General features: G+C 39.2%; 1 protein-coding gene across 1 annotated transcript in view; it reads right to left on the bottom strand.

Annotated features, from left to right (window-relative positions):
- Nucleotides 1–25,090, bottom strand: part of CHD7 (chromodomain helicase DNA binding protein 7) — a gene marked incomplete at its 5' end in the record, with an annotated part of 588,463 nt that extends 563,373 nt beyond the window's left edge. The window contains one exon of the mRNA XM_082499229.1: nucleotides 24,908–25,090. Coding sequence (XP_082355355.1) covers nucleotides 24,908–25,090 — 183 coding nt within the window. The remainder of the gene's footprint in view (nucleotides 1–24,907) is intronic.
- Between the last annotated feature and the right edge of the window lie 1,384 nt (nucleotides 25,091–26,474).

The following is a 26,474-nucleotide window of genomic DNA, read 5'->3' as shown; positions in this document are numbered from 1 at the left end:
CAAGGGGACGAGCAAAGAATTTACGTTCCAGGAGATTGCCTGATAGCAAAATGAGATGCAGGGTAAGAAGTTGTTAAGACAAGCAGATATAAGGCCACAGAAGTGGGTGCAGAGTGGGGGGTAGTGGGGGTTTGGCTTTTTTGTTGTTGTTGTTTCACATTGGCTTCGGCACATGCAGGACTGAGCTCTTCGTTGTCACTTTGGTGGATGAGGAATTGGCTGTGACGCTCAGCTGCCCTCTGCATGGGTGGACCTGCTGCAGCCCAGTCCCCACCAGCAGCCGGCTTAGTGGGGTGCAAGAAGAATTCTTAGCTGTAAGAAGAAGTTGTCACTGTCTCCACAGATTACAAATACGGGCAACATTCCTCTCTCTGCCATGTGAATTCTGGTACGGACCATCACTTTGCTTACAGTAAATAAAGAGGTTGCTTACTGCCACAGTGTTTGCCTATTGAAATATTACTATTTCAAGAATACATTAACATCTTCGAAATGTCACCCTTTTTATTACCTTCAAATTTGTCAGAACTGTTTTCTAATGAGGATTTCGGAAACGTGCAGAAGCTGTCTGAGAACATGATTACCTTTTACTCCCCTTGAGTTCCTGGGTCTCTGTGCTAGAGCTGGGCTGAGGCTCCATCTTCCAAAGGGTCACACGTGTCAAGAGACGGGAGCACATTCAGTGGGGGAAACTGAAACTACCAGCGAGAGGGAGGGCATTCACCTAAGTGGAAAATCCAGGTTCGAGCCTGTCATGTAAAGCAGACAGAAGAACAAACTGACCTTTGTGCTCTTGTAGTTCACACACAGCCGTGGGTATGCGAAGTTTTATTCAGCTTTAACCAGAAAATCTTTCTTGAAACTGAAGAAGTTGTGTTGAAATTGGTACATTGCTGGGAAAAGAAAAAAAAAGTTGCCATTTCAGCTAACCAACATTTTCACTGAGAGATTCTGACACAGTTCTCATGGTAAATAGATATTTTTAAATTTTTATTATGATTCAGTAATGCTATATTTATGTAGAGTACATTATGTTCTGTGTTTACTTAATCTCAGAAGATATAACAGTAATATATGGAACACTTACGTACAGTGGGAAGACTTTATGTACGCATTTGATATATTAACCTGCTATTGTTGTACGTTTATGGAACAACAATGGAAAAAATATAAAATATTATAACACTTGATCCTCAATGACAATATTATGATAATATATCACATTTTATGTATTCTGAAGAGACTTTTCCTTTCCGTTGTAAACAATCACCAGCTGCCAGGATTTTTTCAAGGTTTCAAGTCTGTTGCACGCTCAACTTGCCAACAGCAGATCCTGCATTTTCCCCACAGTTCTGGGACCATAAAGGCAAGAGACGTTCTTCATATCTTACGAGGCCATACGTACGTGTACACTGTGGAGAGATTTCAGCATCCTTAGCTTTTACCAGCTACGTTCGTTTGCCTGCTGGCCTTGCTATTATTTTGCAGCACCTGAGCAGCAGCCATGACTTCAGTCTCTGCTTTCAAGCTAAATCCAAAATGTAAAGAGCTCTCTCCCAAGTTTCTGTTAGATAAGTATACGAGCTCGTCATCAACTTTTTTAAGACACATTGGATTTTAATGTACCACAGTTCTGGACTTGCTGTGCTGTTTGGGGCTAATAGCAGAGGACAAAAGTAAAGAAAGTAAGAGCTAGTCTCACGTATTCTGCCAGGAGGTCCTTGCACGAGACACCAGGGGCTTTTAAGTGAGAATTTGATGTATTCCTCACACTCATCTCTTCTTTTCTTGTCAGCAGCTGAAGATCTGGCTAGCAGTCTCCAGAGTAGTTCCCTTGGAGAACATTTACAGTGTGACACCAATGAGCTAATAACGGCTGGGAAATAATATCCTGGCATCCACATTTTACCTCATGACTGCAGCAGGTGGCAGTCACTTTTAGGCCATAATTTTCCCTATTTCAGAGGGTTTCTCCAGCAATCTGGGCAGAATTCAACTTTAGAATCGGTAGTACTGAGCTGAAGTTTATTTTCTCTGTTCACTGCATGCTGCTGTTACCAAGTAATTTCCTATAGATTCAACCACGCATCTTGCATTAATGTAAGTTCTAAACCTCTTCAGGCATCTTATTTTTCCACATTTTCCTCATGTCCAGCTGCAAGTTGGAAAGGTTGGCCTGCAAGTGAAAGCCTGGGCAAAGAACTACTGACCCCTTTAAACTCTTTTCTAAATTTTTGTGTTATTTTAACATAAACGATAGCTGAAACTTTTTTTCAGAAGTTTGGATTTTCTGCCTTTTGTTTGGTTTTATCTTGCTTACAGCCTCATTTTCGGTACTTTAGTTGATTTTTGTCACCTTAGTTTAGGATGTTTAGAGCTGCCAAAACCCTGCAGAAAAGGCTTACGTAATCATGGCTGGCTCTTTACAGTTTGGTGAAGAAAGCACAAAAAGTTCTCACTTGTGAGATTCTGTTTTTCTGTTCCACCACTTCAGTGGACATACTTTCTTGCTGTGACACACTTGATCTTTAAGATGTTGAAAGAGATTAGATGAACTCATGGAGGTTATGGCTACCAGAAGCTACTGCTGACGGTACGTGGGCATATCAAATGAAAGACCATACCATACTTGCACTGTTTGTTATAACCTACTTGTACCCTTCGTGGGTTATTTTTAGAGATAAGAGGAAGTGTGTCCCAGTATAGTAATTCTTACAAACTATATTTAATCTCCAGAAATTTCTCTTCTGTATTTTGAAATTAACCAGTGTACTTTCTGTCTGACTAATTAGGCCAACATTCTTTTAAAGGGCATCAGTTTGCTTCATTTTCAAATTTACTTATGGAGAATTATCATCTGATGCAACCACTGCAGTACATTTAGCTGCCTGTTCCCTATCATTTCTTTCAAGTTATTTTGATAAATGGATGTACTGATGTTTGCTAACCACAGAACGTGATTTCAGACAACATCTTTGAGACATAGACCAGGACTATCCACACATGCTACAATTAAAGTGAAAAACACTGCATGGAATTCATTCACCCTCTGCAGAATACAACCTACAGGGACTCTGGGCTACAAAAATATAATGTTATATGGAAACACAAGTCACCAGCCCAATTCGCACCTGCCTCACTCTGGTAAACCACATCCTTTTAACAAGAACAAAACTTCATGGATTCTGCATTTACTGACAACAGCCAGCGATAGCGATTTCCACGCATTCTTTTCTTGTCCTCTAAATTTCAAAGCAATTTTAAAACTGCGTTGCTGCTTTCTTCTAGGTACTGTAGGCCTAAGGGAAACTTAAATAGAAAGATGCAGTGTACCCTCCTCCACCACACCCTCATCCTTATGCCTTTTCCACTCCTCTCCCCCTTCAAGTCAACCTTGCACAAGACTCATTAAATTCACTGGAGTCCATATTTTACTCAGATGTCTTCAAAGCATCCGTCTCTTCTCTCCTCTCCCAGAAATTAGGTTTGCCACTAAAACGTTTGTCTGTATTTTCTAAATCTATCCGTTTGCTTCATTTATCATAGCAATATGACTAACAGTAATCACACTAATATTTTAATAATTAATATTTAACTAATTACATTATCCCTGCTGATTATCCTTTTTAACTTCTCTGTCAAACAACTGCTCTGATGAAATATGTGAACTTAGTGACTTAGAATGAGGCATTATGATACAGTGTAGTCACTAATTTATCTAGATGAAATGGCATTGCAGGGTATCTTGTGTCTTTCCCATTTTGTTGGAGATAACAATGAGGGTTCTGTTAACACAGGACCTTAGGCTCCTTAAATGGCTGCTGGTCCATTACATTTGCAAACACTGCCTAAATGGGGTATGAAATCATATATTCATTTTTTACAGAGACAGTAATGAGGGCAAAAAATAAGCTGAACTTAACCCTACCCAACAGTTAAATTTAGCAGTGGAGTTTCCATCCTAAATACAGGAAATACCATCTTAAAGATAAACACTGAAATATGTTGAAGATGCATATTACACATGAAGTATTTTATTATTAACCTTGCCTGACATCTAGTACACACTTCAGAAAAGCTCTTTTGGGCTCTACTTCATTGATTTTAATGGAAACCAAAGGCCTGTTCTATAAAGCACATATAGAAGGCCATATACCACAATGCGAGTAATTTGGCATACATCCATAAGTCTTGAAAGGAGAGGCACTTAGAAGTGTGAATGTGAATTGCTTTGCAATCTGCAGTGTGGTAATATAGCTGTCAACCATATTTCATGTTGTGCAGGACTATGGATAGAAAACATCTCTGGAAAGACATACTTTTTAAATAGCAGAGACTGAACCACTGACATCCAAATACCCTTTTTTCTATAGGGGTCTAAAAAGTTCTATTAAGAGCTGCAGTAGAAAAGACTACCTTTCATAGAACATGGAAAACTTATCTAAAGTGTGCATGAAAAAAAAAAACGGATAAAATCCTTCTACAGATTATGCAGGTACTATTAAAGAGAGAGAGAGAGAATTCATATACTTGCATACAGCCAGAAATGTGAAAGTTGGTGGTTTTGGTTTGGAGGGTCTGTGAATCCTTATAGGGTTTCAATTCCTCCTAAGTTTGCACCATTGAGTTTTACTTTGGGTTATGGAGTGAAAAAAATAATACTCAAAACAATACCATTCAAGTTACAAAAATGCTCCTTTCTTCAAGATGAAATCATTAAAAACCACAAAGTCTTAGCAGCATTTCTCCCTGAAATTATCTGTTTTATAATATTCTCTGGCTATTTAGCTTCACTGAAAAGTTTAAAAACTTTGGCAAACCCATCTGAGTTCTAGTTTTGTAGCAGATAATGAAGACACGCAAGTGTCTTAATTGCTTCTGCTTTCATTATGAAAGCTTCCCCACCATTTATACGTGGCCACCTAAATCAGACAGCAGTGGATGAATTCATGCATTAGAGTCATCTGGGATCTAAAAAAGATGAATTTGACTTCTGTAGCACAATAACATGATTTATGTTAAACACTTTATTTTGTTGTTCAATTGGGTATCTCACATCACCCTATGATGTGCTATGTGTTCTAAGCGAGCCACCAGATTTCTCTATGGTGCAGTTTCTTCCAATTCTGTAATATCAGGATAACGTTTGCTCAGCTTTGTAAAGATGCTTAGACAATTTAGGATGAATGACTAAAACCCAATTATTACCATTGTGATCTAATAACTGTATGAGCCATATGCAGAAAAAAAAAAAAGGTATAGCGTTCACAGAGCAGGCAATTTAAAATGAAACAAGTTTTAAGCACTCAGAGTCTGGGGTGAGGGGAGGGTTTGAGTTATATACCCAGTAATATTGCATTCAATGCAGTATTGCTGCTTAGATGAAAGTAATCTTTTGAAAAGGTGTTCACCTCTAGAATAAGACTTAGAATGTAATAATCAGTTTAAACTGGTCCAATTAGGGATGTAATCCAAATAACTTTTCTCAAGAAATTATTAAGAATATATCCCTGCACGTTTGGTGTCCTGTAGCTTCTACACATGCAGTATATGTTTCACTTTATTTTAATAACTCCCTGATTTTCAGAAGCAGACTATAATTTAAAAAAAAAAAAAAAGTTTAAAATTTTTAAGACGGAAACCAAAGCTTTTGATAACAGACAAAACCAGGGTCAGTATCAATCTGATTCACTGGCGTTTTCCCAGGCACGAGACATGTTTTCCCCGGGGGTCATGGGGTCCAGGCAAGCTGCATTCTTTCTGCCAGGCACTTTGTAATGTGCAATGAACAGTGTCATTTATTTTCATTTCCTCATACTTAATTGCATGCTTCTTGCTTCCAATATTAAGCCAGAAGGCAGGTGGTAGAAGCAGTAAACTAAACTACTACTAGCTGTCGGAGTTACGGACCATGCTACTCTCCTCTTGAAACAACCCAATTGTTTACAATTCAGCAGAAACTGCTGAACTGGAAAAACGCTTGCTTCCATTGCACGTTCAATAGAGATTTTTCTCTTTTATTCTAAAAAAAAAAGAGAAAATAAAAAAAACTGATACATTGTGTTTAGCAAAAGTAAACAACTGAAATTGATCAACATTTTATCACAGTAATAGGAAGCAACATATCAAGTTATTGTTTTGGTAAATGTACCAAAAAATAATTTTAAGGTGTCGTGGGATGGCTGCTTTAGCCAAGAAACGTGTCAGTGATGCTACTTCAAGAATTCATGAATTCAGTACTAAGCTATTTAAAAATGTAATGATCATGCCTGAATATAGAAATAAGATGTTTATCAGGTATGCAAAATTTAAGCTTATCATATTTGGAATTCAATTATTTCATTCATTGTGGAAGTTTGCATTTCTTTCATTTTTTCCCTATTATAATAAATAAAATAAAGCTTTAGCAAAGATCCCCTTAAAGAACTTCCTTAATTTCATCTTCATGGTGCTTTATTTCTGGTGCATTTTATCAACAGTTATGTCACTTCTACAGACAAATCAGGCTTTATTGGCATATTTATATGTAATGCAAAGTTCCCATGCCCCTCACATTCGTGGATAGCACTTAATAAAGTATAAGAATTTTTTTAATAGTGACACTGTTGTGCCACAGTGTGCTGTTATTGTTGGAATATCCTGCTGAAAAAGATACTGGAAATCATACCATATTGCTGTTAAAAAATGACATAGGGGAAAAAGTAGAGTAACAGTAAATATACTCATGATCATTTAAAAAATATGAGTTCTCACTCCAGTGACTTTTAATTCTACTCAAGTGGTTTTAGATAAAAAGGTCCTGGTTATTCCTGCTGAAATTATCTATCAGTGATAAGCAACAAATACAGGATTTCTACAAATATTATTTGCTTATTTGCATAATAATACAAGTGTTAGTAACATACCTAGCAAAAAATCACTACATCAGAACAAACTCTCCATTTTAGTTCATAAATTTGCCACATTCATTTTCTAATATGTTAATTGATAACGGTCATGGAGAACAGGAGAGGTGCCTGAGGACTGGAGGAAGGCCGACATCACTCCAATCTTCAAAAAAGGCAAGAAGGAGGACCCAGGGAACTACAGACCGGTTAGTCTCACCTCTGTCCCTGGGAAGGTATTGGAGCGACTCATTCTGGATGTCATCTCCAATCACGTTGAGGAACAGGAAGTTATTGGAAGTGGTCAACATGGATTTACCAAGGGTAAATCGTGCTTGACCAATCTGATAGCTTTCTATGATGTTATAACTGGTTGGCTGGATGAGGGGAAAGTCGTGGACGTCATCTACCTTGACTTTAGCAAGGCTTTTGACACTGTCTCCCATGACATCCTCATTAGGAAGCTGAGGAAGTATGGGCTAGATGAGGTGACAGTGAGGTGGATTGAGAGTTGGCTGCGGGACAGGACTCAGAGGGTTGTGATCAGCGGCACAGAGTCTAGTTGGAGGCCTGTAACCAGTGGTGTCCCCCAGGGGTCAATACTCGGTCCTATTTTGTTTAATATATTCATTAATGACCTGGATGAGGGGACAGAGTGTATCCTCAGCAAGTTTGCTGATGATACCAAACTGGGTGGGGTGGCTGACACCCCAGAGGGCCGTGCTGCCATCCAGCGTGACCTGGACAGGCTGGAGAGCTGGGCAGAGAACAACCTAATGAGGTTCAACAAAAGCAAGTGCAAGGTCCTGCACCTGGGGAGGAAGAATGCTAGGCACCAGTACAGGTTAGGGGCTGACCTGCTGGGAGATAGCTTGGAGGAGAAGGATCTGGGGGTTGTGGTAGACAGTAAATTATCCATGGCCCAGCAATGTGCCCTTGTCGCCAAAAAGGCCAATGGAATCCTGGGCTGCATAGGGAAGAGTGTGGCCAGTAGGTCGAGGGAGGTCATTCTCCCCCTCTACTCGGCACTGGTGAGGCCACAACTGGAATACTGTGTCCAGTTTTGGGCTCCCCAGTTCAAGAGGGACAGGGAACTGCTGGAGCGAGTCCAGCGAAGGGCAACTAAGATGATTAAGGGCTTGGAGCACCTCCCTTATGAGGAAAGGCTGAGAGAGCTGGGACTCTTTAGCCTGGAGAAGAGAAGGCTGAGGGGAGACCTTATTATGGCATACAAGTATCTAAAGGGTGGGTTGAAGAAGGATGGAGCCAGGCTCTTTTCATTGGTTCCAAGTGACAGGACGAGGGGCAATGGGCACAAGTTAGAACACAGGAAGTTCCGTTCAAATACACGGAAACAGTTCTTTACGGTGAGGGTGACAGAGTACTGGAACAGGCTGCCCAGGGAGGTTGTGGAGTCCCCTTCCCTGGAGATTTTCAAGACCCGCCTGGATGCAGTCCTGAGTAATGTGCTCTGGGCAATCCTGCTTTAGCAGGAGAGTTGGACTAGATGATCTCTAGAGGTCCCTTCCAACTCTGATAATTCTGTGATTCTGTGTGATTCTGTGATAACTATAATAGTTAGTATATAATTGCTGTGTATCACGAACATATTGCTATTCGCTTTCTGTAAAGCAAATATTTATTTACTTAAAGATTACCGATGCTGTTATTTCAGGATAAATAGCATGTTTCAACTGCCAGAAAGACAAATACATGCAAGTTCAGGCTGAATCCTGCAAATTACTCTACACGGGAGCCTCTGCACCCTGACACTACACCCTCTGGATGCCAGTGGAGCTCTGAGCGAAGGAAGGATCATTTTGCTTGCACAATAAAATGGAATTGTGGAGCTCCATATTAAGAGGAATGAGACATCCCATTTAGAAATAGCAGTAACAGAAGAGCAGGCATACTTTATTAAACAAAAATCTAGTTCCAGTCCCCTGTGTCTGAAGAAAGAACATAGATTAAGAAAACAATATAAGCAGCTGGGCAAAAATTAAGTTATATTTGTTACCTTTCCCACTTCCACCGATCAGGTGTTGAGGAATTTCGTAGCTGAACTCGAATCTCTCTTCTTGTAGGTAATTCTCACCTGCAGTTCTATCACTGATGAATTTGTTTATTTGCATAAGTAATTTTATTTTTCATAAAATCCTGTGGTCCATCCAAAGCATCTTAATTAAACTAAAGATCCAATTGCCCTAAGAAGTGAGTGGGCAAAGGTTAAAGTTTGGAAAGCTACTAAACTGTCTAAAGCATCACATTTTTATTTTCTTGTATGACTTAGCTTTTAAGATATTAAATTCTATTTGTTTTCAGTGAAACTCAGGTTTGCAGACCTAGTTTCCAAAGGTGCTCAGGAACCTCAGTAGATTTCAAAGTCTTCACATAGTCCCATTAAAATCAGTGGAAGTTAAACGTCTTTTGGAAATCCTAATAGGTACTTTTTTCTCCATCCTTCAGCACTAAAATCTCTTAGGAAATATGATTTTTAAGGCCAGAGTTTTAGTAACATTAGAATACCTGGTTTCTAAGTGACAATCCACTTTGTTCTGGCTAACCTTATAATCAGTGCGAAAGGACCAAGAAAACCAGAGGTGGTTTGGACAATTTGGAGTTGCCCGTCACTGTCCATATCCAACCAGAAGAATTAAGAGTAACTGACTCCTTTTTTGCCCCTCACCGAGGTACCTGAAATTAGGTGAGATGCATCAGACCTTATAGACTAAAAATAGAATCATAGAATCATAGAATCATAGAATCAGTGAGGTTGGAAGGGACCTTTAAGATCATCAAGTCCAACCATTAACCTACCCTGATAAAAACACCACCACTCCTAAACCATGTCCCTAAGCACCTCATCTACCCTTTTCTTAAACACCTCCAGGGATGGTGAATCCACCACCTCTCTGGGCAGCTTATTCCAATGTTTAATAACCCTTTCAGTGAAAAAATGCTTCCTAACATCTAATCTAAACCTGCCCTGACATAACTTGAACCCATTTCCTCTTGTCCTATCACTTGTCGCCAGGGAGAAGAGGTCAGCTCCCATCTCTCTAAAACCTCCTTTCAGGTAGTTGTAGAGGGTGATAAGGTCTCCCCTCAGCCTCCTCTTCTCCAGGCTAAACAACCCCAGATCCCTCAGTCGTTCCTCATAAGGTTTGTCCTCCAGACCCTTCACCAGCTTTGTAGCCCTTCTCTGGACACGCTCCAACACCTCAATGTCCTTCTTGTAGTGAGGGGCCCAAAACTGAACACAGTACTCGAGTTGAGGCCTCACCAGTGCCGAGTACAGGGGGATGATTACTTCCCTAGTCCGGCTCACCACACTATTCCTGATGCAGGCCAGGATGGTGTTGGCCTTCTTGGCTGCCTGGGCACACTGCTGGCTCATGCTCAGCCGGTTGTCCACCAACACCCCCAGGTCCTTTTCTGCCAGGCAGCTTTCGAGCCACTCCGCCCCCAGTCTGTAGCGCTGCATGGGGTTGTTGTGACCCAAGTGCAGGACCCGACACTTGGCCTTGTTGAACCTCATACCATTGGCCTCAGCCCATCTGTCCAGCCTGTCCAGATCCCTCTGCAGAGCCAATCTACCCTCAAGCAGATCAACACGCCCCCCCAGTTTAGTGTCGTCTGCGAACTTACTGAGGGAGGATAGGTCCTTTTGGATGTAATTTCAAAAAACTGAATGCCTTTTCCCCTCACTCTGCCCAATATTTTTTGCTCCAACTCCCAACCTTTCTCTCTTGTGATCTGTTGTGGTGGGTTTTGCTTTTTTTTTTTTTTTTTAAGACAGAGGCAATTCCAGAAAAATGGAGAATCCCAAATGAATTTAAGCAAGGCTTTTGAATTCTGAAGAAGGGTTTGAGACGTGCCTCTGCCCTCAGGATTCCCTATTGCCGAGTTCTCGGTAACAGTACTTTTGAATCAAGTTACCGAAGTCCTCCCACATACTGAAAAATGAGTATACGGAGCAACTTCAGTCCTTCACCACTCCAGTAATGTACTGTATTTGAATTAAGTTTTTTAATTAACATAACAAAATTTCTTTTTTTTTGGGGGGGGAAGAGGGGGGAGCCCACCACTTAATAGAATTTCTGGCATCCAACTTAGACACCAAAATTTCTTAACAAGTCCTGGGCAGAGCTAGGAATAGCACATGAAAAGTCAGTGCACTTAGAAGACATTGGAAATACCAAAGGAAAGGGGCTAAAGTCCTTTAATCTATATAATTACACCATGTTAGCATGCACAGGGGGAGATACCTCCTTCTACTTAAAGCATGACAACATACAGTCGTCTTCTAAGCACTTTTTGGATGAACCAAAGGGGAATGAGTCTTTCTTCAGAGACTTTTTCCTCCTGAAGATAGCCAGATGCAGGAGTATTTTCCTGCTTCTTCCCTGCCAAAATTCCCTTTAGGAGAGATAGAGAAAGCAAGATGGTAGTAAAGTGGCTTACATCCCGCAGCAGGAAAGACCCAGGATTCATTGCTTGATTAAACAAACAATATATTAAATTTTAATTTTTTTTTAAAAAAAGAAATACCTAATGGAGCCCAAAAGACAACTAAGCCTTTCTTTCTGTAGAAGAACCCCCCAGTTACTAAGCCCTTAGCAGCCCCTTATCCCTGGATACTCAGGAAACCATTAGTTGGGAAACTTTTTAAAGTGGGAGTGCTGGAGGGCAAAATCTGCACACATATACTTGATAGACCAGTAACAGCTACCAGGCTAGGTTATACAGGTTACTTAAAGAAAAGAATACCTACTTCGTGAATCCCAATAGTGCTTGGACATGACGGAAGAGACCATACTGGTCTGCATGGTTAATGCACGCTTAAGACTGCATTTCTCCTGGCAATGTCCAAAAAAGACGTCTCTCTCTACTTCAGACATTGATAACTCAGGTTGCAAGTGCTCCTGGCCTTACCCTGTAGCTGATTTGGGGTATTTTGAAATTAGGCAAGATACGTACATACAGTACTGAGCATAAAAGTCCATCTGTAGAGTCCAGCTTGACAGGCTTTTGGAAATTAAAGGCCTTTGCCATTGGACTCCACTATTCATATTTTTAAAGCCAATGGAAAGTGTTGATTTGTGCAGACTGAAGACCAAAATTCTCACTGGAAAAATCATACCATTTAGAAAAATTAAGATCCCCCAAAGATATCTTTATTGGACTTCAGCCAAGAAGACTGCTGAACATGAGTACATTACAGCATTAGCAAAGACAGACTGGCCTGCCTGCAACACAGATTGCTATGGGCTAATAAAACAATAATAGCCTCCTAACTGCAAAATCCACTTCTTTATTCCTTGGTGGACTCACTCCATGATTGTTTGACTTCCATTGCGATACTGCATTATGGAAGCATTCCGAGGTGTTAGAGGGCTGGCTAGAACTGAGCACCTCAAACCTAAAAAGAGACATCTAATATTTATATACCGAAATGCCTTTTATGTTGCCATTTGAATCACATTCGGCGCATAATCTCGCAGATCACTCATTCACAGGTCATGTCTATGTATCTATAAATTCCCAAACTGCAGTGTTTGTTTTTCATCTATCCAGATGAATACCCCAAAAAATATCACTTACCCTTTGACATGATAAATGACTCTGTAGGGATTTTATTGCTGAGATGCAATACTCTGGAGAGTCATGCAATTGTGCAATCCAATTAGTGTTTTAGATGGTGCAACATCATTCAGGGAATGAACGGGTAGTGATACTTTACAAATAATATTGTCAGGATTGTCTTTTCCCTACCTCTTCCCTAAACCTCTCCACAGACATAGATGTGCACATATACACTGATACAGACTATGGAAATGACTGTCCTCGATAAGATAATTTCTGATTAGAGAGACCATTGTTTTTGTTGAATATCATTTATAAAGGCTTTTCAAATTTTAGACAAAATCTTTACATAGAGTACACATGATGAGTACATGTTGGTAACGACGAGAAAAATACTTGTAAGCTCTGTCCGTCCGTTCCATTTCAATTTCATTTTTACAAAGGCATTTGAAGCAATGGACTATCTAGTTTGAACTTCTATTTTTATTTCAGTTTTGTCATGTCCAAATTATAAAAGGCAGATCCCAATTCTTTAGGTACAGCAATTTAATTTACCTCCAAAGTTGTATTTATTTTTTTCTAGTTTTTGCTATATTGTTGCTCACAGCTGAAATTGCTCAGTCATAATGAAAACACGCTTACTGCATTCCAAATGCCTGCATAAGTATGCATTTGGGGGATAGTTTCCTTTTATTTAAAGTTATATCTGCAAGGGAAAATATTGGCAAAATATACCATTCTTGAGAGAGTTTTCAGCATAAGTTAAGCAAATAAAAAAAAATCCAGGTGCCTATTCCATTGAGCCCTAATTTGACTAACTCTAGTGTAATTCTGATGTCTAATTTTGCTATCATTTCTGCTCAGGGTTTTGCTCACACCTCCTATGGAAGCTTACCAGGCAGTTTCATAAGAGGGGTGGATATGTTAGGTTATCCTTAAATTTCTTACCCTTACCCCCAGTAAACGGACTCTAAATTAGATAAAGTAACTAGTCTTGGCATACTGTGATGCAGAACTCCACTTTTCAAGCCATTCACCCACTAGAAAAGAGCATGACTTCCCTGAGCTGCGTTATCAGAGCCGTATGTTTTATAAACTGCAAAATGGCGTGTTTATTCTGTTTGGGGTACTTCATTCTTAAATTGGCTCATTCATTCATGCCTAGCAGAAAAAATAGGTTATTGCCTCCTCAGTCAGGAGCACCAATTCAAAAATAATTACACTGTAGCAAAGACCTTGGTGCGCCTTCCAAAAAGTTATCATGAAGTTGTCAATTTTCTTCTTTCTTTATCCCCCCTAAAACCTTTTTTCAGTATTGCAAGCTCATTTACTAGCAAAATATAGCTGAATGGAAGCAAGCATTTATTTTTTATCAACACCTTTGCAGCTAGATCATACTGAGGGAAACTGTACTTATTAAAACATATATTGAACAAAATTCAAGTATTTTTCTGTAATCTTTAAAGTTATATAACTACAAAAGATAATGTCAGTAAAGGAAACATAGACTTGGCTAATTAATTCACCCAATTAAAACAAGGCACATAATTCTCTTTTCATTCCCATTTAGGCCCCTATTCAAAAAAGCACTTAAGAATATCCTGCTCTTTAATGTGCCTACCGTCCTCCTTTAGGCATATGCCCAACAAAATGTTTAAGGATGCACTTAGGCATGTGTTTAAGTGGTCTGCTGAAACCAGATGTTAGTCTAGAAGAGCATGCAAGGGAAAGCATTCATCATCCCTGGGTTGAAGAATCTATTAAAAAATGCTTCTGACTCAAAAAAGAAGCATAGTGAAACAGGGTAAATGTTCATCCCAACTGAAAGGAAAAGGAGAAAATGCTCTCAGAGGCTGACGCAACCTGCTCTCTCTATCACCAAGTCCAAAGCAGTAAGACAAAAGTAAGTCTTATTCACGGGAGTGAATACAGGAATTTACAGCACTTGCGGCACAGTCCTCTTCAGAGCTTCTTGAAATGAATGGTTAAAATCTGCTTTATAAGCTAGGAAGACAGGAAAGGCTGTCATTACACTAGCTGGTATCACATCTAACCTCTACATAATTAAAGCATTTTTTCATATTCACTTTGTTACTTAGAAGACACTGTCTGGTTAGTAAACTCATGATGCAGCATAGACCATTTGTTCATAGCTTTGTTTTTTTTCACTACCACAGCACCATAGCAACCTAAACACCAAATATTTATTTTCTTTCTCAAACACTGCAAGTTATTTTATGAAAATTTTTATGCAAATTGGGCAATGCGTTGACTCACTCTGTTTGTCTCTCTTGTATTTATCTCTAAGGCATCTATCACCATGGCGCCTAAATGCTGTGGTATCTTAGTGTTTGCCAGCTCTGTATATCATAAGAGTGGTATCATCATTTTTGTCCACTTTTACATAGCCTCATTATATAAACCATAAGGAAGTATTAGTTAGGACAGAACAGTCATGGATTAAATGCAAAGAGATGTTTTCTATACTACTATGCACAAATCAGCAGTAAAATTAAAAGTCCTTACTGTTTCCTTCAGTCTTCATTTACTTTGAAAATACAGCTTCTGCTAGAAGGTGCTCTGTTGACGAAGGCTTCTCTGATTTCAGTAAACCCTGGACTCTACTTAAAATCACTTGCATTCTACCCCCTAACCAACTCAGACAACCACACCTGCCCACACAACACCAAACTGCCTTAACGATTTTTTGCAGTACTTAATTCAATTTACTTCCCTCCTTAGAACTCATTCAGACGGCATCTTCCCCCAAAACATACTCATGACACCATTTTAGACCCAGACCAATGTCTTCGCACAAACGAGTGGTGCTGTGGTGAGACCTGGGCTGTGTAAGCAAGCCTGCAGAGCTTCCACGCCGCTGCAAACTACACTAGGGATGAGTAACAGTGACAGCTGTAAAAAATACACCTGCTGCTGATGGTAAAAGTTAAGACCTTTTTTTCCCCTCCTCCTTCTTTAATAACAGTCAAATGGAAAACACAGGAAACTGTAAGTAAACTTTATATTTGAAAATACTAACTTGGGCCAAAACATTGTGACAGTGTATTTGGCTCACCTTCAAATAGAACGATTTTTCTCCCCAAATATTAAATGGAAAAAAGTATAACGAGAAAGAAGTGAAATGGAAAATTGCTAAAGCTGAAGAACATCACACACAGAAAGGCAGTATTTTTTCTAACAGCTCTGAGATGATATGAGAAAGAGAGAAAGGGTGTGGAGGAGGGGGAAAGGGAGGGAGAAGCAAGACAAGAGAACATGAAGCAGACTGAAAAAAGAATGTGAAATAACTGATATTGTTATGGAAAGACTGAAAAAAATTAAGGGGGGGCAAAATCTACAGGGGTACTTTCAATGCCGTAAATATCATCCTGTGGAGTAGATTTTCCATAAAATGCTTAAATGTAATTGGACTGGTCATCATTTAGAAAGCTGGATTTTTCATAGTTCATCTGGCCGTGGGCCAGACTGCCACTATTTTTTTTCCCTATAGCATGTTTTATTCTGTGGGGTTTATCCTACTCCCTGCAATGCTACATCATAGTCAAAATACAATTCTTAGCTGATGTTTCCATTTAAAACCTGTTTTTTTAAACCGTTGATAAGATAGGATTAATATTAGAAGGTAAGACCTTCCAAACATAGAAAAATGGGAAAATGTCTCACTTTGCAGCCGTTACTAAGGATGGCAACAAAGTTTGACCGCTGATATTTGGGGAAGTGAAAGAGTTTAAAATATTACATAAATAAAGCATACTTCATCTTTCTCAATGGAACATATATAGGAAAATACTCTTCTTTAAATTTAATATTCAGATTCTTCACCGATCAACATAAATTTGTACCAACAATGAAATGCAATGCATTTTTAGCACATCCATAAAAGTGATGATTTCTATATATATAGCACCTTACATCTTCAAAGAGTTTGTAAATAGCAACACCTTCATTCTCATCCTGTTTCACTAATGCAAAACCCAAGACTCCTGACATCAGAAATATGTAGAACAAGAGTATTTGGATTTTTCAAAGTTCAACTGATATTAGAGAGATCTAAAATTTCCACTTACTGTATGGGAAACTTTGCCTAGATAAAAACTAGGTCCCTGTGAATTTCCACTCTGTGGAGGTGGGCACAGACATGAAACCTCTTCCTTTGCAGAAAAGAAAGGAACATCACCATTTCTTTTCAGGATTACAAAATTCTTTGTTGACTGAAGTATTTACAATCTCTGCCTCCCAAGATATCCAATAATAACATTGATCAGCTATAAAGGAGCCAGCCAAATCTGCCCATCTCATAACTGACCTTTTTTCTACATTTTAAAGGACTCGAGAAGAAATCGGTGGTTGCATCCTGTATAGCCCACTGTTATGGCATAGCTTAAAATCCTTCCACGTTATATAGGTTCATATGACTGTATATGTCATATTTCAACACATTTTTGAAGTTACTTAATTTGATATACCTTCTTGCAGCTGACCTACTGAAGTTGAGGATTGCTAGCATGACCAGTTGCTATGAGAGTTCAACCCTTTTGTACAAAAGACTGATAACACAGTCACTGGTGTTAAAATCCTGGACAGATTAAATGAAGTTCATTCCCCCTCAGATCTGAAACCTCTTCAAGCTGCCTTTGTAAAGCCAAATAACAAGTCTTTACTCCTTATAATGCTGTTCCGCTTTTCGTTCCCTGTCTTAAAGGAATTTTCGTCCTACTAGTTCTCGTGGGAAATTGTGTTAAAATTCAAGAACCTGACCTTAGGTTGCATTGAATATTACCATTGACTTCAGGCCGTAAAAAAGGAAAACTGTGGAGAAGAGTTATATTCTGTCAGAAAGAATATGGCTCCAAACGCTGGAATCATCCTGACAGCTCTATTTCAGAAGTTAGCCAAGGAGAAAAAAGGGGCCAGGCATCTTGAAAATTACATACACATACCTCACACACATGTATACACGTACAAAGCATGAAGGAGAATAGAGGAGAGAACCTGGAAAGAAACCCTGCCAATTTATCAAGTGGCAGATGAATTATCCCCGAGAGTTTCATAGAAGCAGCAGCCACCCCATTTTAAGGTGAAATTTTATTTCAATCTCAGCTGCGGCATAATCTAGGATCCATCTGTTTCCCCCATTCCCCCTCCCTTCCCCTCGCAGTCCCCCTGCTCCCTTCCCAACTCACATGCCGATATAACTCAGAGGAATCACTTCATCTCCAGTACCACAGGTTTCACGGGCCCTACTGGGTGAGTAGGAATTGCAGGAAGAGGGATGGGATCGATAGGAAAAAAAAAAAGGGAAGTAACATATTTATTTCTATGAGTTTTCATCCCACTCAAAGCTTAGAAACTGTGCACAACTTCTTTCACAATTTTTGGTGTGTTTAAGACTATTTTGAAGACTCTCCCCACCAATAATATTTTAGGGAAAACTAGTGACCGGTGACTGGATCTATGTGAGCTGTCTAGCTCTTACCATTGTTTCCACTCAGTATCCATTCCTATTTATTTTTTTCTGTACGACAGCCCTGCTTCAAGTCCTCAGGATATTACACTACACAGAAAGTAAGTCTTGAAAAAAAAAAAAAAAAGAAAAAAGCATTGGAATTTTCCGATGTTTGGTCTTCCTTAACACCAGCAGCACATTTCACCTCTGAGTTTAGCAAGAGGACTCCTAGGTACAGTTTCATAGTTTCATTATTGGCTTAAGCTAACCTAAGTATGGAGCATGCCAAGAGGCAGGCGCACTCTCCCCACCTTCCCCTCCCTCCTTGCCTCAGACCTAGGTAAATACTCTTCTCCTCTTTTGTCGCTAGTTCTCAGGCTGCCACAGAGTCAGCTGGGTCAAAAAAAAACCCCAAATGATCCACCTGAGATCTGAGCCACGCACTAATTTTCAGGCAGCTCCTGACACAGCTGACCGTGCAGCCATGAGCATCCTCATCCTCCCCAGGGAGGCAGCGGAAAGCTGCAGCTGGAGGAGGGAGGAGAGGAGAGCAGTACCACCATTTGCAGCAGCAGCAGCATAGATTTAAATTTGCTGAAGCTGACTGCAAAACCACACCTTTGTTAAGCTAGGAACAAAAACTCCCAAACAAAGCAAACTGTACAAAAGAACAAAAAGCAGACCTGGACACTTGATTTTGAGTGTTCAAGGAAGACAAACAAATACAGAGATTCTCCTGAATCAGAAACACCAGATGGCACAGAGGCATATTTGAGTATGTTTCCAAAGCAGAACTCGCAATAATACCCTACACCTGGATGCTGTGCCCAGAATTACTCATGACTTACAAGCAGTGCTAATAATTACAGGAGTAGATCCTGTAATTTGCATGTGAGAACATGTGCACCTCTACAAATTTCTTCCCATTAGGGTTAAGGGAGAATTTGCCTGGCTTTTTTGGGAAGCCGCTGGAAGATACACAGTATTACACATGTGCTAAAGCCCAACTTTCAGCTATAGTGATCCCATGAGGTTGATTGCGTTAACACTGCTCGTTTATACCTTTCGACGGCCAGTCAACTCAAGCTTACCATGCTCGACTGTTTGCATCGGAGTGTTAGGAAATCACTTCTATTAAAATCTGAATAACCTTTGCAGCACAGTCAAAACTAAGAGATGCCTTTATATCATCTAAGAGGGGCAAACGGCTGGAGAAGCAGGGCAAACGCACGCCTACGGGCCCAGCCTGACTTTGCTGCTTTAAATTGTGCCAGTGGGCTGATTTGCTTCTGGGCGGGAGGAAAGTAGTGAATTGCCTTTGTGCAATCCCACTCCCCACGAACACCTTAGTCTGATGCAAAGCTACGCAGAGAATGTGAAATGCTACAGAAATATTTCCATTTTTAATGGTTGACAACAGCAACACGAAGTATTTGATTTATATTTCTGCTATGATACTTCAGAAGATCTTATCCTGGAACACTTGTGTCTGCTGACTAATTACATAAGTATTGTTAATTTTGTGTCCTTATTACCCTATGAGTGCGTTCACAAAGTCAGTCCTTTATCTGTGACGCACATCTGAAAAAGAAAAACAAAAATGCACAGAAGCCTGGGGATTTGATTAGTTTCTTCCAAGATATTTAATTGCTATTACAGTCAGAAATATGTAACAGAATAGAATATAATTTTCTTTTTTGAGGGAAAAACTTGGGTTAAACACTAGTGCAAATTCCATGTGATAGCAGTCTCAGGCATTTTAAAAAGCAGAAGATGGCAAGCTAGACTTTCACTGGTTATTTGTAGTTCCTTTTATAAATTTTGGGCACAGAATCAAACTTTAACATTCTACACAGAAAGACAGAATCTTTCTGAAAGATCTTTTACAAATCAGCAAGACTGGAAATAATTTGATAGAAGACTTACCGTGTATGCTCTTTCAGCCATTTCACTAGAAACTCATTTTGGCTTTCTCTGAGGCAGAGATAAACCACAGCTAAGAGACAGTTATTAAATCTTCTTTATACATTCTGTATGAAATATATTAAACTACAAAAATACTATATTCAAATAAGGTTAAGGGTCTGGCTTAAACCCACAAAGACATGGAAATTCAGAAATATTGTGTCTCCCTACCCTTTACTCTCCTCAGTGTGGCTACGCATTGTAGCACAAATGACTTGTGCTCAGATTCCTTAAACCTCTTAAAGGTGCTTTCTACTTGAAGGTTCTTTCAGCTTGCATCCTCTCCATGGGCCCAGGTTAAATTCTGCCCTGAACAGAATTTCAGGTTTTCTATACTTTCATTTTATAATGTCAATAGAAACATAAAAGTGAGAAAAATAAAGTAAAAGTACATAATTGCTAGTCTCAGCAACTGGCTAATTTTAGTTTTTAACACATAACTGACAAATCCCACATTAATGAGAGGGGCAGGCAGATGTAGGACATGCACCACTCTCAGCACGTGTAAACACATGCTTCAGCTCTCTCCCCACCCCATTACAGTTCTACTTATACATATGTAAATACTCATTACATATTTCTTCAGTGAACTAAAAAGGAACCTTGGAGTTGACACTGAATGAAGATTTTGTCCAACAAAATGGCATGGGACCTTCTTCCATGATGGACTTTTTCCCGTTTTCCTGAACACAGCAGCGACCAGTGGGGGTCACACTTTATTCAAAAGAAAGTCAGACTCTTTGCAGACCATTCTTCTGGAGGGACTCTCAGCTTTGAAACCACCTCCTACCCTGTGGTACAGTAGTTTGGGCCTGCTGACCTCTTAGGCAAATTGCAAATTGTGTCTTCTCAAGATAACTTCAAAGCAGGGAAATTCCACTGTGGGGAGGGGGAAGAGTATTTTAGGAGGATGGGTGGTTTTTTGCTACCTTTTACAACTGTGAACAAGTCTTCTTATTCTCTTCTATTTCTAGTTATTTGTTTTTACTTAATTATTGCCAGTGCATTATGCAGTAAGGCAACTGTCTCCATGCAGCTCTTACAAATCTATACGCATTCAACAAATAGAAACTTGATCATTTCAAATATGGCTTGGGGCTTCCCCTCCACATGCTTCATAGCATCTGATTAACATGGATGTTCAACTCTGCTGTACTTACACATGCTACTGAAGCGTCTGTTTTTAAAGATGAACAATCAATACTGACTATTCATTCTCTTCAACTGGTACTCCTGTAAGCAGCTAAAATAAAAAACAGAACAAGGGCCATTCCAATAAGAAAACAGCCTTGATTACCCTCTGATAGCCAGAGTAAAGGCAGATGATTTGGAGGACATCCACAAACATTAATCTTTGCAGTTTGACAGTGATAAGTAAAACATACAAAATCCTCAAACAAATTATCCTCAACAAAATAGTATAAGACTTTAAAATAACAACAATGATGTATTTTTATCTTAAGGACAAGACATTTTTATCGTAGGACAAGACACAGGATTTCAGGCATTAATAGAAATTAAGATATTCCTTAACCAGATAATATTAAACATGTCCCTATAACAGACAAATCTCTATGAAAGAAGAAGAGAAGCAGAAAGTAGTAGCCTTGATCCAGAAAAGGTACTTCTGCCTTATACAGCATAAAAGACAGACATTCAGGAATAGCTCATCCATGAGAAATGGTGATCTCCAATTGCTGCCAAGGTCAGTCAGACCTGTTGTGATATGTTCTGTAAATGCTGACTCTATCACTTATAGTTTTCCAAGGACTTCTTTAACACCTAGAGATTTTTTATTTTTATTGTGGAACAAAGCTATGACACGAAACTGTCAAACTAGAAAGCCCAGAAAAGGATGACAGAGAGTTTTTATTAGATTTGAGGGTGACAGCTCCATTGAGAAAAGAACCGTGTAGTTAGACAAAAGGTGGTCTGAACTTCCTGGAGATCCAGCAGGAAAATGCTGAGATCTCAGCAAAGAAGGAAATTTTGTTCTCAAGCCAGCAGTCCAACAATTTATCACACCCCTTAAAAACTGATGGCGGATGACATGTGGATGATGTATCTGTATCAGCCTATCAGGTGTGAACGGGACTGGATTTATTTGCTTCAACAGGAAGTTCTAATGGGAACTCCCAACACAGTTTTACTACGCCTCAGTCCTGACCTTCTGCACTTCAAATGCCAACTGTGCCCCCTTGTGTGGTACTTTTCTGATGGTAACCATAAGTCCCTAGGGAAATGGATTAAATTCAAACAAGCCATTTTGCTTTTTACTTTCTTTAGTTAAAAAATAAAATAATAATTAAAAAAAAAGATAAGCTGTAATACCTTCTAGCCCTAAAAATAAATTTTTACTCAGCGAACTCTCTACTATATTTATACGTACTTAGAGAGAATAGAGTTTGGATCTCTCTCTCTATTAGCATCTATAATTCTGGGCTTGAAGTGCTAATTAAAAGCACATAAAAGAAGGTACATAGATTACTTTTTAACATAATGGGGTGGGAGTCTCCTGTTGAAAGACCTACCTTGCTTGGAGCTTTAAGAAACATCCAAGGTATTGCTTCACAGAGATCTTGCGAATATAAAGGACAATGAAAACTGCTCTCTAGTAAAAGACATCTGAGCCAGATGAGACAGCAGAGCATAGAAAAAGAGGTTTTAAGTAAGCCTGTAAAGATCTCCTCATGCCAGGAGAGCTCATGCAGGGGAAATTCAGCTCTATTTGGGAGTTTTATCAAAAAAGAGAATTACGACATCATTGTTCTGAACTGAAAACTGATTAATCATCTGCTTGGCATCTGTCTTGGCAAATGAGAATTCCCTTTTCAATGCTATGAAAAAACTGGTGATACAGACTAGTCCTCATTTTGCCACCTGTCTCTGCTTGTGACCAGTCCTCTGTTCAGTCGACACATTCAGTTGATAATATGTACATTTGTAAAATATCTGCAAATATAGATGGGTATTTTTAATGGTATCAAACATTTGTACAGATTTGTTCTCAAGACATCTGTATATGACGCAATCCCCAGATAACATTTATATAACTTTTATGGATCCTCACTTTTTGGAGGAAAAATCAAAATGACTTTAGACAGGTTTTTTATATGCAAAATAAATCATCAAAACCACAATTTTCCTTCAAAAAAAGTTTCTGAAACCGCAGTACAGTCCTCCAGCACACTTCAGAAAAAAATAGCATGAAACCAAAAATTCCCAATCCCTTATACTTCTGGATGTTTCATGACTGATTTAACAAGATAAGTGGAAGAGTGGAAAATTGGCAACCTTAACACTTGGGTATATCTTGCAATTGAACACTAGCATACACCATACTGTGATATATTTTTGAGCCTTCCTGCATACCATGTGGACAGTGTATCTCACATAAAAACACTTGATAAGATAGGAAATATAGGAAGAGGAAAAAAGGAACTTTGTGTTTCCCTTTGTTTCTCTGACCATGAGAAATAATTTGATTCTAAGCCCCAGTGAAATGTTTTTTTTTCAAGACTGGCCTGACTTTAGTATGTCTGCGAGGCCACATTAAATTTGGTAACTTGAATTGAACCAGCTGGCAGTGCCTTTGAAACATATGGGAATGGATCGAAGCTGCAAATATGCAAGGTGAATTTTACATTTTTATATTTCTTTCATGGTTATTTAAGATCTTGATTCTGTGAGATGTCGTGTGCTTGTTTCCTACTGTAGGCAATGGCAGATGAGTGTGGAAGAACCTTTTGTGAGATGCAAAACACAGTTCAGGTTCAGCCCATGTGTCTGTTTCTCTGCTATCTGTTAAATCGTCTGCATATCATTTGTCTGGAATTAGAAGATATGGCAATACTGGGGTTTTCTCTTTGCTTTGTAACAAAGGGAAGTCAGGGGCTTTCCTTAACTAGAAGAGACCTTTACTTTCTTACAGAGATAAGAACAATTTATTTCCGTGCAAGTGTGATAATTTGGAGCTGGTCATTTTCACCACAAACCAATTAAAAAAGACTCGATCAGCGGCTAAAATAATAAAATAGCTGCCTGTTTCATTACAGGTTTGACAAAAGTTGATTTGACACACTATTAGGTAGCATTACAAACTGTCTAAATACTCTGAAACATATATCACTACTATTAAGCTTTGATACCATATTGCAAATATTCCTGTTTAAATACACTGATTTATGCTCACTTGTGAGTGTACACCCAGAATGTCAACACTACTTAAAATAAATCAACTTCTTAAAGGATTTGAGTTCATTCTGATGAAAAGGCCAGAATAATTACTTTGCTTTAAATATTCTGTAATCTTAATATCATTATCTTTTGCATCTTCCCAGATCCAAGTGTCATACCCAGTTTAAGGACATGAAACAGGACATCCACACAAAAGGGATAGGCCCTTCATCCTATTATTATTTAATTAACTACCCTCTAGAAATTGATGAGCGTTAGGCTTTGTTCTGAAAGCTAAATAGTCCTGTGCGTCAGTAAGTAAAGCAAACATTTCAGCAGGAAGGATTTTCTCAGCAAAATCTCACAGCTCCCCTTTTAGATTAATCTGGCCGTCCTGGCTCCCAAAGTACAGCACACAAAACAAGAAGCAAAATTATTTTCCTATCCACCTGTTCTTTAATATGCAAGAGAAAACACTTCTTTAAAGAAGCGCCAACCTCATGGAAAGGGTCTTGCGGCGCCTATGTATAATAAATCATAAGTCATGATCACAGTCTCACATTGCCTTCTTCCTAGGAAAATCAAGAAATCTTCTAATAGATGGTCAGAGATCTTTGTCTGGAGATCCCAAATAAAACTGGGTATAGGCGTGGGAGATTAAAACAAAAAGATGTACAGCTAGATTCCTTTTTAAACTAAGAGACTTTTACCACTCTTTGGCTGAGAACATGTTTTATGCCTGCTGATGGCCCCCAATATACTAGACAGAGCAGCTGGGTGAGACATTAGAGTAGACAAGAAAATGACCTGTCATCTCAAACATACTTACTTGTTCCTTTTCACTCTGGCGGTCTGACCATTGCAGAGCCTCCATGAGAACATGCAAATGGCTGGACTGGTTCAGACCGAGGGTCTGCCCTGCCAATACTCTGCCTCCAACGATGGCTCTAGGTGTCACAGCCCAAACTGAAGGCAAGCGTGTACAATACTTCCCCTCATCACCTAGCCCCATATTTCTACCTCCAGCTATTTTGAGCTCAAAGGAGTTGCTGATCCATTTATGGTTTGTCTATCGAATGACCTCCTTAGGTCTGCAGTCTGCTATGTTAACTTCTTGCATCCACAATGCTGATTGGCACAGAATGTCGCCCGCATTCTCCCTTGCATGGAGAACTTTCATACTACGTAGTCTCACTCCAGCAGACAGCATTTAAAATAACAACTTTTTTAGTATCAGCAGATACAGATCATGTTTCTCAAGGCATTTGTTCCTATTTATACGAGAAAAGCAATGACATGCTTCTCATATGCTGGTATAGGAACCTCTTTCAAGACTATTTTGGAGACATTCACCTGAATGCTGAATGGTTTTAAAAATTCGGTGCCCTTCTGAACAAATGTTCCTTCCTTTTAAGCTTCTAAAATCTGACTCATACCCTTTAATCGGTTGCCACTTTTTTTCCAGAAAAGGCACTTGCATGAGCTAAAGTGGCCAAGTTTGATATACCATTGAATTATCCTGGAAAGGGCCTTGTTTTCTCTGTCCATAGAGGCAGAACCTACAACAGCATTAACATTTGCAGTTCCAGTCTCCACAAATGCATTATCCTGGGAGAACCCCAGAGAAAATGTCCCCTGCAAAACAAAAGAACATTTAACAGATTAATACATATAGCTTTTTAATTTTTATAAACTGTACAGGTAACTGCCACAAATCTCAGGTGTTTTTACCATCTCGATGATTAAATCATCTCTGTAAGTAGCAGCAAAAATTTTATAACCTCTCAGGGCCTGCATCATTAAGTACTGAAAATAACTTGAAGTGCTGTGCAAAGCAAATGGTGTAGTTGTAAACTCGTACAGACTCCGAGGAACTTGAAGCCTTTCTTAAGGCAATAGTCAGTCATATTCCATATAAATAAAAAGCCAAATCTTTATTTTTTTGATCATCAGGTGTTCTATCATTCTGGTATCGACATCTCTGGCTCTGTGCTAGCATCGCTGTACCTGCAAACACCTCTATGCACCCCGCATACGCCGGTGGCCTAGATCAACTCTTCCAGAACCAGTCTATCTCTACCACCTTTCACCACAACAGGCTGAAAACTAATCCGTGGTCCATGAATAACAAGTTTCTCAACAGCAGCTTTTCAATACAGAGCTTGCAATCTGTCTCCCGCTCACTTTGTCAAATTATGGTCCACATATCAGCCATTTGCAGCAGTGATATATCTGTCAAGCGTCAAGTACATTTCTTGCAAAGGGAAGTCTTTTTTAGGATTTTTTAACTTTCAAAATGTCTAATCCCAAACATGCAAAATAATGAGTCAGACGCCAAAAAATCATGAGATTTTTTTTTTAAAATATGTTAATTTCTTTTCCTTTGGTTTCTGGAG

Source organism: Vanellus vanellus (genome assembly GCF_965231255.1).
Source record: "Vanellus vanellus genome assembly, chromosome: 2".
NCBI lineage: Eukaryota > Metazoa > Chordata > Aves > Charadriiformes > Charadriidae > Vanellus > Vanellus vanellus.
This window is presented reverse-complemented; position numbering and strand designations above follow the sequence as displayed.